The sequence below is a fragment of the Coregonus clupeaformis genome, unplaced genomic scaffold, assembly GCF_020615455.1.
Source record: "Coregonus clupeaformis isolate EN_2021a unplaced genomic scaffold, ASM2061545v1 scaf1589, whole genome shotgun sequence".
Classification (NCBI taxonomy): Eukaryota; Metazoa; Chordata; class Actinopteri; order Salmoniformes; family Salmonidae; genus Coregonus; species Coregonus clupeaformis.
In genome coordinates, this window is record NW_025535043.1 from 105809 (window position 1) to 119759 (window position 13951).

At 45.2% G+C, this 13951-nt stretch overlaps 1 protein-coding gene across 1 annotated transcript in view; it reads right to left on the reverse strand.

Annotated features, from left to right (window-relative positions):
- LOC121561504 (diacylglycerol kinase zeta) overlaps positions 1 to 13160 on the reverse strand; it is a 46606-nt gene extending 33446 nt beyond the window's left edge. Inside the window, 13 exon segments of the mRNA XM_045218446.1 lie at positions 70 to 130; positions 531 to 610; positions 888 to 983; positions 1802 to 1870; positions 2387 to 2503; positions 3365 to 3379; positions 3382 to 3438; positions 3570 to 3638; positions 6042 to 6098; positions 7024 to 7101; positions 8972 to 9067; positions 9266 to 9374; positions 10061 to 13160. Of these exon segments, the coding sequence (XP_045074381.1) occupies positions 70 to 130; positions 531 to 610; positions 888 to 983; positions 1802 to 1870; positions 2387 to 2503; positions 3365 to 3379; positions 3382 to 3438; positions 3570 to 3638; positions 6042 to 6098; positions 7024 to 7101; positions 8972 to 9067; positions 9266 to 9374; positions 10061 to 11178 (2022 nt within the window). The 5' untranslated portion in view covers positions 11179 to 13160.
- Positions 13161 to 13951: the final 791 nt, after the last annotated feature.

Genomic DNA, 13951 nt, shown 5'->3' on the forward strand with positions numbered 1-13951 from the left:
AGAATGTCTGCGTGTTGCTTAAAAATACCTTTGGCATTGCTGTTGTACAACAAGCCTGTTTCCACTCACCGTGCCATCACCTCCGCATGCCAGTATCCTCAGGTTATGCACCTTACGGTACATTTCTAACCTTGGAGAGACAGAGCAAGAGACAAAATCAACTTCTAGTTTTCTGTCACAGTCAGTCCACAGTATCAAGCCTGTTAATGAAGGTCTCCCACACTCAGTTAATCAGCAGCATCACAGTGAAGGGAGCCCTACACCCCCAAAAAGGCTCCTGGGCAGATTGAATAATAGCACAGGGGTATCCATAGCAAGAACAAATAGAAAATCAAAATAATACTTGGAATTAGAACGACTTCTTTTGGTTCAGATATATTAGATCTAATGAGAAGAAGCTCTGCGTCAGTGAGCACAGAGTAATGGAAGAGCTCCAAGACTTATACATATGATTTTGATTTTTAAGGGCCAGAGTCAGTAAAAAGTCTGAATTAGTACAAAGTTTGCACCTGCTATTTTGGAAAACTTACCCATCCTTGGGCCCTCCCAGACTCAGGTCAAATACTTGGGGGTTGAGGTACCACATGAACGACTGGATAATCTTGGCTCCCTGAAAATGAGTAGGAGTACAATTACTACCAATTCATCATCATCATCATCATAATAAATAAGTATTTGATTAACTGACTAGTATATGATTGAGTGATCCAGCCAAATGTGTGAGGTATGAGATGCCCTGACTGGACTGCTGAAAGACTCTTTAAGATGCAGACAGTGTTTCATCTCACAGAAGGCTTATAGACCAGTCAGGATTACACCTAAGACTGGTGTTGGCCTCGGTCCACTGGGCCTGCACTGACAGCTCCAGCACAGGCTGCACGGCTCACCTGATTTCCCCCACTCTTTGGGTTGACAAACACCAACAGCGGCTTCATGAGCTGAGAGGGAATGGGTCTAACTATGAAGGGCTTCCAGCGCGCCTCCTGCACAAAGAGGAAGGGAGAGAGCAGAGGAAATAAAGGGATGCATTTAGAGAGGTGAAAGATGACTGATGTACAGTGTTGGTTTCCTAAGGGAAGAGCATTAAGCTCTTACTGCTTTTACTGATGGTTTGTTATAAACTATCGTGTCAGACTCATATAACATTATGCCAATGTAACTAACTAAAATTAAATGGCATAGAGCTGATGTTGCGTTGATACTTCCTACTCTCTATGAGATATAGTAAGCCAAAGAGTATATAGTTGTCTAACACTGTGCACAGTTGAATTGATCAATACGGTCTCCATAACCGTGGCTTTGAGGTGGGGTGATCTGGGGAGTTGGGGTAGGATGGTACCTTGGACTGGCTCCGCCTGAGGCGCTTTAAAGCGCCTTGTCTTTGGAGGGCTGGCTAACCAATGCAAGGCCAGACAAGAGAGAGAATTATTTATGTACATGCACTTGCCATGTAAATGCATTAAAGCCATGGTATTGGACACTGGATGTCGCCAGGAAGTATGTATTGACAAGCACATCCTATGTCCCTGGCTGGGTTGTGTCAGCAGTGATTTGATAAGGGCGAAGACTGTCTACATCGATAATACCTTGTCATCAGTTTGACATTGCCCTTTTAGCTACTATTTCATGTATTTTTATTTAAATGTTAAACCAATTGAACAGTGCACAACAGATGCAGTATAATGGAAATGATGCCCCTCAGGCTAATCAACAAAGGATGTTTTAGTTACGTACGTCTCTTCACAATACAAAACGGTAGGAAAGGCCATTTGTGATGGATGATGTAACAATTCAAACTCACCTCTCCCTTTTTGCTGGACTTGCGCTTAAACGAGGTCCGTTTTTTCTTTTTACTCGACTTTAGTGAGGTCTGAAAGAATAACACGAGGATTAAATGGCACATTGGTATTCCATTTATATAAGGAACAGCATTTGATCAACTATAAATAATACACTGTAATTTATCATAACTGCTGAACGCATGGCTTACAGCTCAAACTAATGGATGACTGCTACCCTCTGTTGGCTTCTCAGTGCAATGGCACCACAAAGTATTTGGGGAAGCATGCCATTGTCCATTGTAAACTCACATGGTGGCAGTGAATATTTGAATACTTGGAAGTGTATGTGATTATGGGGGCGGCAGGTAGCGTAACGGTTAGAGTGTTGGGCCAGTAACCAAAAGGTCGCTGGTTCAAATACCCAAGCCGACAAGGTAAAACATCTCTGTGACCTTGAGCAAGGCACTTAACGTTAATTTGCTCCAGGGTCACTGTGCTACTACTATGGCTGACTCTGTAAAACAACACATTTTACTGCACCTATCCGGTCTATGTGACAATAAAACACTTTTTTTTTTTTTTTTTTTTTATATATTTTTTTTAACCTGAGGTCTGCGGAGCCGGATGATCCAGGTAGGGGGTACGATGACAGAGGCATGAGCACCCAGGGAGCAGGGCTCCTCGATCTGCTGCAGCATGAAGCATGACACCTTGTTGTGATACTACAGTAGGGAGAGAGGAAAGGATGGCAGCAGTGACGTCAAACACCAACACATCATTCATTTAAAACACTCAACGCAGACCCTCACACAACTGTCTCACATAAACATAAAACATACATACACCATTACAGAGGGTGAAGACAGCTACTGTACACACTCACACAATACATCAGTGATCACATTCATCCATACTCATTGGAAGTGTTTTCATTCAACACAGACACCCACACAAATGTCTCAAATAAGCATAAAGCATCCATACACACATCATTCTCAATTCATAGTTTATGAGGCACAGCAGCACTAAGACCATACAGAGGTAGACATCAGAATTGTATCACTCTTTTGTTGCTGAGAAATTCAAAATGCAGATGAGCTTCATGATTTACATAAATTCTCTGAAAACAGGCAATAGCACACAGTTATATTCACAGTATTGCACTTTTCATGTAGCCCAATTTTTGGCCAGCTAATATTATTATTAGTAGTAGTAGCAGATTTGATTGGTTTCTCACAGTCAGACTGAATTTACAATTGACCAATTTACAATCATAACATCAACCATATATAATTATCAAATAGAGCCCCACAGTGGAGGTGTCATAATTCCCATAAAACCTAGCGGTCAAACAGGGAAATGGTTCCAATCGTTTTTCCACCATTCATTTTTCCCCATCGGGGATTTTAGAAACACTTAAAATAAGGGCTGTGTTTCGTGTAGGCTTACCCTGGCATGAAGTTTGGATAAACATGCAAATCTCTCTCAGACAATGTGACGTTGCTGCAGGATTATGTTGCTGCGACAATACTGGTCAAATTAAGATCCTACACCTGTACAGTACAATCAACCTTACAACTTACTGCCTGTTTACACCATTCGAACAGCTGATGGCCACAATCTCTTTGCTATGAAAGGCAAACTTCTGCTGGAAACCCTGTAGAGAAATGAATCAGATCTAAGAGGTAATGTACCCTCAAGAATAACATGTTTCATCAGATCATTAATCCTGCAATACAGGGCAATATAGGGAAGAAATTAATTAATTGATATTATAACCATGCTCACCTTCCCGCACTGCCGACACTTCCCATCCTGGCGCCTCCTGTGGACCCAATGGTGCCGCACTACGGTTGGCTGGAAAACCAACGTTCATAAACACATTAATCAACTCACTCACAATTGCCCGATTTAAAATACTGTGGTTTTCCTATTTTTATTACATGTAGACAATGGTGAGTGAGATCAAGGAAAGCTTGTGTTGAGTTTATTAGTTTCTCATTAGCAATATCAGAGGTTTGGAAAAACACAGTGAACATTATTGTGTATAGGACAATAATAAACCCAGTTCTGTGGTAATAATGACTAAGTGTGGTATGCTAACAGAACAGGGCTTTGGGCAGCTGAGCGGAAATGGAAGAAAACTAAACTTCTGGAGGACCTATCATCCTTCCACTCCCTCCTCTCTACCTTCTCTTCCTTTGTATCCACTGCTAAAGCCGCTTTCTATCACTCTAAATGTCAAGCTTCCACCTCCAACCCTGGGAAACTCTCCTCCACTATCTCTTCCCTCCTTAATCCCCCACCTCTCTACTCCCTCTCTGCGGATGACTTTGCCAACCACTTTGAAAAAAAGGTTGACGACATCCGCTCCTCTTTCATTCAACCTACTGAGTCCACTGGTCCCACATACACAACTACCATACGCCTTGATCTCTTTCTCCCCGCTCTCTCCAAATGAAATCCTGCGACTAGTGAGGTCCGGCAGCCCGACAACATCCCCTCCTCCCTCCAGACCATTTTTGGAGACATTTCTCCCTTCCCTCATCAACTCATCCCTGACCACTGGCTGTGTCCCCTCTGACTTCAAGACGACCTCCTGAAGAAACCAACATTCGACCCCTGACGTAAAAAACTACAGACCAATATCCTTTCTTTTTTTTCTTTCCAAAACACTTGGGCATGCTGTCTCTGACCAATTCTCTCATTATCTCTCTCAGAACAATCTTCTTGACCCTAACCAGTCAGGCTTCAAGGCGGCTCACTCAGCTGAGACCGCTTTCCTCTGTGTCACAGAGGCTCTCCACTCTGCCAAAGCTGACTCTCTCTCCTCTGTTCTCATCCTCTTAGATCTATCCACGGCATTCGACACCGTGAACCATCAGATCCTCCTCTCCACCCTCTCAGGGTTGGGCGTCTCAAGCTCTGCACACTCCTGGATTGCATCCTACCTGGCAGGTCACTCCTACCAAGTGGCGTGAAGAGGATCTGTGTCTGCACCACGTGATCTCACTACTGGTGTCCCCCAGGGCTCGGTTCTAGGCCCTCTATTCTTTTCTCTTTACACCAAGTCACTCGGCTCAGTCATATCCTCACATGGTCTCTCCTATCATTGCTATGTGGATGACACTCAACTTCTCTTCTCCTTCCCCCATTCTGACACCAAGGTGGTGACACGAATCTCTGTGTGCCTGGCAGACATCTCAGCTTGGATGTCGGCCCACCACCTCAAGCTCAACCTCGACAAAACGGATCTGCTCTTCCTCCCGGGGAAGGCCTGTCCACTCCAAGACCTCTCCATCACGGTTGACAACTCCAGTATCCCCTTCCCAGAGTGCAAAGAACCTTGGCGTGACCCTGGACAACACCCTGTCATTCTCTGCAAACATCAAAGCAGTGACTCGCTCCTGCAGGTTTATGCTCTACAACATCCGTAGAGTACGACCTTTCCTCAAACAGGAAGCAGCGCAGGTCCTAATCCAGGCACTTATCATCTCCCATCTAGACTACTGCAACTCTGTTGGTTGGGCTCCCCGCTTTGCCATCAAACCCCTGCAACCAGCCCGCCTTGTGTTCAACCTTCCTAAGTTCTGTCACACTGCTCCTCCTCACACTCTACTTTCATGGCGCCTCCGACACCCCTCCTCCCCAAAAAAAACACCCACCAGCACTGACTTTGCTGATAAATACTTTGTTGAGGGAAAATGTACTTGATACGATTGTGATATGTCATTGTCTCTAACAGCTATCTTAAGATGAATGCACTAATTGTAAGTCGCTCTGGATAAGAGCGTCTGCTAAATGACTAAAATGTAAAAATGCAAATGTCATGATGAGGGAATTTAAACTAGGACATCCAAAGCTAGGCCTTGGGGGTCTTTATAATCATTAAACTAGTCAGGCATTACTCTCCTACTGCCCCCATAACTGTGGCTTTGGGTTGGGGTGATCTGGGGAGTTAGGGTGGGATGGTACCTGGGACTGGCTCAGGAAAGGGGTGGCCATGCAGTTAGCCATCCGCCTGAGGCACTTTAGAGCACCTTGTCTTTGGAGGACTGGCTAAGGTCAAAGGTCAAGAGAGAAGGTCAAAGGGCAAAAGGGAAGGCAGGGACAGGAGGAGAGGGAGGGTTACAGAGAAGACAGACACATAGAATGACAAGACAAAGGCAAAGGAGGATGAAAAAGTGGTGAAAATAAAGTATGAGTATGAGTATGATGATCATCTTGATCAAATGGAAATGAACGTTTATTGGCACTTACCTCTCGTATATTCCTAGACCCCGATTCCCTGAATGACGGTTTACACCTAAAGTTTATCTACGGGGTAGAGCAAAGAAATTGCTTCAAACATTGATTTATTTTGTTTTTCTTTGTCGTTGTTTCCAATATGTTGTTAGAGAAACCCCTGCACCAAAATAGAATGCTGAATCAGTAATCCAAAAGGGCCAATAGGAGAGGTTTAAGGTTCAACTGAACATGCTGAAGTTCTTGTTCACCTAGAAGTACTTACTGAAAAGGGAAACCTGTGGTGCAATATGTGTTACTATGTGACACAACCAGCTCTTCACCTTTACCTCCACCATAACAGCACCATAACAGCATCAGATAAAGTATAAACAATAGATATGAACAAACCCTCAGATTAGCAGAGTTAAAGACATTTTGGGAAAGGGAGATTCAAATAAATTCAGCAACTAAAAATCTCTAGGAAAGAGCGACCGACTCTATTCGACTTTGATTATCCAGAGAATTACCCAATCAGAGTGCAGCATTGGAGGGTCAGGTCAATGGGTCAGGTAGCGTAGTGAGATAGGGTTAGAGAAGGAGTATGATCTAACACTAGTTATATCCCATAGCAGCCTGAGAGAGGTCTGAGTGTCTCACTCTAAAGGTGGGGTCTTCGATAAGCAGGCTGTCTTCATGGGGCATAGCCTCGGTGTCGAATAACTGGAGAGGAGCAGGATGGGTTAGGTTGGCATGGCTACCATTTAAATCTCATCTTAACTGATGTGATGGTAACATTTTGTCTCCTTGAGAGACAACATCTGAAAAGGCTGATATTACGGTATTTTCAGGATTCAACATTTGCAACTCATTTTGTCTTGGTATACATGCTCTCAACTAATTTCCACAGCTTTGGTGATAATACATAATTTAACATCTATCTGCTACCAGGTGAAAGCATAGTTCACTGGAAGAAAAGTTTGTGAAGCATTTGTTGGGAAAATGGCTTGAAACATACCTTTTCTAGCTGCTCTATGCAGATTGTGTGAACCACTATCTTGCAGGCTGCACACTTTTTCCGGGCTACAGATTTCTGCTGTGGTGACGAGATGAGTGAGAGAATATTATTTACTGACCCTTATCGTAGTAATACATGAAAACTTCCTGAATTAAATGACTTTCTTTTAACTTGATAATTCATGGTACAACCATAAACTTAAATAGACCGCTCTAGTGCCCCAAAGCCTGTTTTAGCATGAGCAGTGCAATTGAAAACTTTCACCATTTTGAAGAAGTCAACTTGGCGAGACTTCCTATGGGTTACGGAATAATTAATTCCATCAAGGTCCTCAGGAGGGATCAGCCAATGTAGTTAAGGGTGGAAATGTACTGCAGGTGGCAGTAAATTACCTACCTTGGTTTTATACCTGTGCAGACAACACACTCCAGGTGGCAGTATCCACCCTTAACTACTTTAAAATGAAGAAAGCCCTCAATGGAGCTGTCCATGTTGTCACAGAAGCCATATGGCACAGATGCAAAGAAGGGCCCTCCATCTACCTCTATGGGTGCAACACCCTCAAGATGGCAGCACTACTTCTGAGGTGAAGTGTGTTATGGTTCTGTGGACACCAGAGGGAGCCTCTACACAAGGGCTGCCAAACTCATTCCACGGAGGGCTGAGTGTTTTTGGTTTTTCCTTTCAATTAAGACCTAGAGAACCAGGTGAGGGGAGTTCCTTACTAATTAGTGACCTTAATTCATCAATCAAGTACAAGGGTGGAGCGAAAACACGCAGACACTCGACCAACCGTGGAATGAGTTTGACACGTGCTCTACACAAGGGTTTCCCAAACACCCAGGGTGTAGGTTTTGGTTTTTGCCCTAGCACTACACAGCTGATTCAAATAACCAACTCATCATCAAGCTTTGATTATTTGAATCAGCTGTGTAGTGCTAGGGCAAAACCCAAAACGTGCAGCAAGGGGGGGGTACCAGGACCGACTTTGGGAAACCCTACTCTACACAAACATTGGTTGGACACGGCTCTCCAACTCTGTTCCTGAGAGCTACCCTCCTGTAGGTTTTCGCTCCAACACCAGATGTAACTTCTGATTAATCTAATCAACCTGCTAATTATTAAAATCAGATGTGAAAGAGTAGGGTTGGAGTGAAAACCTACAGGACGGTATCTCTCCAGGAACAGGGTTGGAGAGCCCTGCTCTAAGCGCTTGTATCTAGCATGTACAGTATATAGCACAGGTGTCAAACTCGTTCCACGGTTGGTCGAGTGTCTGCATGTTTTCAATCCTCTCTTGTACTTGATTGATGAATTAAGGTCACTAATTAGTAAGGAACTCCCCTCACCTGGTTGTCTAGGTCTTAATTGAACGGAAAAACCAGAAACTAGCAGACACTATGGAATGAGTTTGACACCCCCTGGTATAGAGCGTTACATAAAAAAATACAAAAATGTCACACTGTGGATATCAGAACTAAATCTCATACAAATAATGCAATCAAAAAATACATCTGCATCATCTGGAGGAAAAAATACAAAAGATTGGGCTCGTTTTACAGGTTCTCTTCCTAGTTGCCCACTTTTTATAATCCCATCAGTTTTCCAAAACAATGAAGAGACAGTGTTTATGTTCATAACATGGCACCATTTCTCATACTGTTATGTTTACAGTTGCAGAGCGCTATTGAGCTATACAATCTGCATTCTCTAGAACTGTACTGAATGGTACCGGGTGGTATAAATCTGGACAGTATCATCCATTTACAGATGAAAAACAATGTGACAAGGAGTTAATACTCCCCCTCTTTTTGTTTAGGGATTCACTACAAATACATCTCCTCTAATGAGTTAATTCCTCCCTTCCTCTGGGCTCATTCCTGTCACAGCATCTGTGGCTTTGTAATGTCAGGCAGGGCCAGGGGTAGCTGCACACAAACACACTCACCAGTGTCTTGGCGAAGCAGTGCTGCTCTCCGACGTAACAGAAGTCCCCAGAGACATTGGTCTCAAACCAGATGTGCTCCCCATACACGGCGTTCTCCTGGAGGAAGAGGCGGAGTCTATTAAACACACCCCTTTTTTTACCCTCACAAATAGGAATCTCAGCTCGCTCATAGAATCCACTACCAAACAGTATAGTACCTCTGGGTAAACAAAGTACACTACTCTGAAACTCATTAGGGGCATGTAGTCCATTACGGGGTAAAAATCAATAAGCTGGGCCAGAGGCTGCACTTACGGTCCAGTCACAGCTGCTCCGGATCTCCCTGTCTGGGTCAAACTTGGCCAGGGCTGAGGCACTGGGCTGGGCAGACAGGTGCTGTAGACCCGATTTAGCGATGGCCTTCCTGAAATGACACAGACACAATACCTTTGAATGATTGCAATAACATCATTGAGATGACCCTCCCAGTGGGATACTGCATCACAACACCCGTAAACTGAAGTGCCTAACGGTAAACCCACTCTTCACTGATGAAAAAAGGTAGGCCATGATCAAAGAGAGAGGTTTAGCACACATGATGAATAATGAATGGTACATCTGACGTCATACAATGGTACATCTGACGTCATCCTTCCCTTCCGGTAGGACCCTGTTGAGCTGATGTGCAGCCAGGTACAGAAGAGGTCTAGGTGGGTATTTGACAGGTTTGTGTGACTGAGACCCTGCATGAAAGGTGCTGTAGGAGTCACTCAACAAAAATCCTAGCTTACATGTCAGCAACACAAAAGGTCAGCAGAGTTTGGTTTGCAGTTACATACTGCAGCAGGCTTAGACACAAACACTTGCTTCAGACCAGGAAGTGTTGGTATGGTTGGACGGGCAGGAATGGCCAGTGACTTTGGCACGCATTTCCCCCTTCTATTGTCCGGATAAAACAAATAGTGTGGTCTAAAACATGCGCTGTGTATACAGACATTTCTGTGTGTATTCTGCCATAGAAGCCCTCCCCCCACCTCCCTAATACACACACTAACAAGCTCACAAAAGCATTGCCTGTGACCCAGGTAAAGGTAGGGGGGGTGTACATACGAGAGGAACCCACTCCAAGTCTCCAGGCGGGGGTCGTAGTAGGTGCCCTGCAGCGGGCTGAGGGACTCCCTGCGGCCCCTGGGTTTCCAGCAGGCGGAACAGTTCCTATACAGGGAAGGGGAGAAGTGGCGGGCCACTATAGAGCTCCTGCGTCTGGGTGGGGGGACTAGCCTGCCTGGCCAGGCACTGTTGGAGATGGTGGAGGGCCTCCGTAACTGGCTGGAGCGCCGGTAGCGCCCGTGCACACCGTAGGCCGCCCTGCTACGGTGCACCGCCTCCGCTGGCAGCAGGTGGGAGGAGTTACGGCGCAGGCAGCGCGGGGCGCGGATCAGGGGCCGGGGCTGGATGCTCTCCATCGTCAAGGCTGCCATACTATGAACCTGATTCCAGTCCTGCCATGGACACGTCCTCTCTCCCTCTGGATATGATGATGATGATGATGACGATGTCTCAGTCCCCTCTCGTTCACTCCCGCTGCCCTCCGACCTGGTGCTACAGTCTCTCTGACTGCAGCTGTCCCCCTCTGACTCGGAGCAGCTCTCAGTGCCCTCTCCTGACGCCCCCTCTCCGCCCTGCGCCCCCCTCTGCTGCTCCTCACTCATCTGGACCAGGCTGGCCAGCAGCATGGAGGGCCCCAGCAGGTGGGTGTCGATGGTGCGGAGCTTGGCGGCTTGCCGGCGGCGGACAGAGAAGCGAGGGTTGACACAGGCCACGGTGGTGCTGGAGCGACGCCTGTTGTAGTATCTGGTCCTCACTAGCTGGCCGCCTCCATGACAACAGTGCCCCTCGCTGGAGCGCCTGCGTTGCTTGTGAGCAGCGCAGGCCAAGCCCACACTGGAGCGTCTACGTCCCACATAACCAGACGGCAGGCCAACACTGGAGCGTCTTCGTTGGGCTTGAGCCGTCGGTGACAGGCCTACACTGGACCTTCTGCGTCCGACAGGACCTGTGAATGGCAGTCCCACACTAGAGCGTCTACGTTGGACTAGGCCAGCAGAGGGCAGTCCTACACTGGAGCGCCGGCGAGCCTTGCTTGTGGGCACTGCCACGCCAGGCCGTCTGTGTTGGCATTGCTCTGCCCCTTTCAGTCTAAAGTGCCGGCGGAAAAAGTTGTCCATGACAGCCCACAGCTTGTGGGTCCCTTTTTCACTGTCCCTCTGCAGTGGCTGTTGGTACAAACATCAGTCTGTCAGCAAAACCTTCAATACTGTACACAAGCCACTATCAAACTCTCATCAATAGGGATGCAGTACTGTTCTTTTTACCCCCGTGTGGAAAAGTTGAAATGTCTGAACTCATACACTGCTGCCAGAGAAGGGAAAGCACACGAGACTAATCTGGGCCTCGATGCTCAAAGAGAAACCTCAATTGGCTGACTAGTGATACTGTCAGTAACTGAATCTGCTTACAAAGGGACATTAGTCAACGCATCTAGAGCGATAACAGTTCCATTGTCCAGTACAAGCAACGTGCCCAGCTGCCCCGATTCAATAACTCACCACCTGTAACACTATACCTCGGTAGTGTTCTGTCTGGTGAAAGTAGAGCAGAGTCCAGGTCACCTATCACACGATAGCCATTGTGACGCCACTACAGCACAAAGCCAGAGGATATATTTAGCAACTGCCTTTAATATTCTGTTCAATCACCTCATCAGATACGCCACATGACAGAACCAAAGAATGCGTCATTATCTAGTGACCCCAACAAGGCATTTCCCTCTGCCAACAATGAAAGGGAAAGGTGGATATCAACTTCATAGAGGAAATCATTGTTCTGATCATCTTTCCACTGATATCACAATCTGAACCATTGTCTACACAGTTGAGATGTAGAGAAGTAGGCCAAGGCTCAGGCAACCTCCGGAGGATCCAAAGCTGCTGTTTTACTGATCTCAGACCATCATAATCACACAGAGCCTCCTTCTCTGATTACATACAGACTGATACAGATACTCTTCACAGGAAGTGACATGTGTAGGTAGCAGAGGGGCTCAGCAGCATTAGCCTGTCAATGCTTTGATTCAAGCTGAAGACAAGCACCAACATCAAGGACCAACGTCTTCTCACATCCTGTGCCAGGCAGCTAATGCTAACAACAAATTAAGAAGATAGGTGTAGTATTTATGACAGATAGATCCTAGGCCCCTGTCAATGAAGTGTTGAGGATGAACCATTCAGTGAGTCACATGTATAGTGCATGGAAATGCTTATTTTCCTTTGAACTACTATACATGTCACAGATATTCTCGCTTCTCTCTACCTCTCTTGTGATTAAGGCTGGTTGTGGAGGAGAGATGTTGAAAAAAAGAAACACCCTCTTCATTTCAATCTGAATGGATTCCTAGAACCTGCCAAAGGATCCTTTGATCCTTCTCATCTCTTATTCTATTCATTAGAATAAGTAATAATAAAATGGACAAGAGAGTGGGTGGGGTGAGGAGGGATGTGGATGGGAGAGCAGCACAGCCAAGGCTGGGGATAAATGGACCAAGCGGAGTGGATATTGTTTCCGCCACACAAGCCTCATTAGTCCATCTGTAACGCAGCTTGAAGAGAGACATGAGAGAAGACCTAGTGAGAAAAATGATCACCTTCAGTCTCAGGTGATTCAAACATTTGCTTTAACCGCAGGGATTCATCCACAGGTCTTACAGCTACAGTATGTAAAGCGGACATACAAAATGTTTTATACGGTAAATGATTGGTAACTCATAGTAGGGTTTTTACACATACATCTATATGCAGAGAGACACTGTATTTGTTAATTATGAAATGGACTAAATCTCTCTATTGTATGGAGAGATTTAGTTCACCATGAGTGAACAGGATCGAGGCCTATTAGCTTGATGTCCTCTGACTGTGTACTGTCGCTGTCAGATTCATATATTTAAAAGGTCCAATGCAGCCATTTTTATCTCAATATCAAATCATTTCTGGGTAACAATTAAGCACCTTAATGTGATTGTTTTCAATTAAAATGTCAAAAATAAACATTAATAGCTTCTTAGCACATAGCAATTTCTCAAGCAAGAATTCTGCTAGGACTGTCTGGGAGTGTTCTGAGTGGGTATGGGAAAATTGAAAACGAGCTATTGGCAGAGAGATTTGGAACTCACTTTCTTATTGGTCTATTAACTAATTGAATGCCTGCTGCTGTCACCAGGCAGGCCAAAACATCCCACCAAAACATCTCAGGCTGTCTTTTCAAACAGCTCTTGCACTAAAAGGGCATTATCATAATTTTCACAGTATTATTCCAACCTCATAGTGTGGAAATACTGTACATATAAAACACAGGAAAACGACGTTTTTGACTGCACTGGGTCTTTAAACAATTATGATGGAAGTACATACTGAAAAATATTTCAGCCATCAGGCACACGAGGACGAGAGGGGCGCTCAGGGTTTGTGGCTCTAATATGAACCATCTCTTCAGTGTGTATTCCCAGCTTGGGTTTCCCACCCCCACGCCCACCCCTTGAGCATTCTGGGAGAAAGGGTCAAAGGTCATCTGGCTGAGGCCTCAAGCGTATGTGGCTGCATTCGTATACAGTAGCGTTTAAATCATAGATCAGGGAAAATGCGACAGTCTTTCAAAACAGAACCACAGACACTGTCTTTGCCACGTTTTGACTTCCCAGCTATCTATGATAAATGTCATCACACTCCTGTACAGTTCTTGAATGGTTTTATCTGGAAACAGTGACATATTTATTATTATACCTAGGTAGTCACAATATATACCAATACCATAATACTGTATGGTAACCAACAGATACATTTAGCAAACTCCTGAGGTGACTATGATTAAACTTCTAGCTCAGTGTCACTGCATCAACTCTATGGCTAAGATACGCTCTAAATACAACACAAGGTCTCAAGTCCTTTA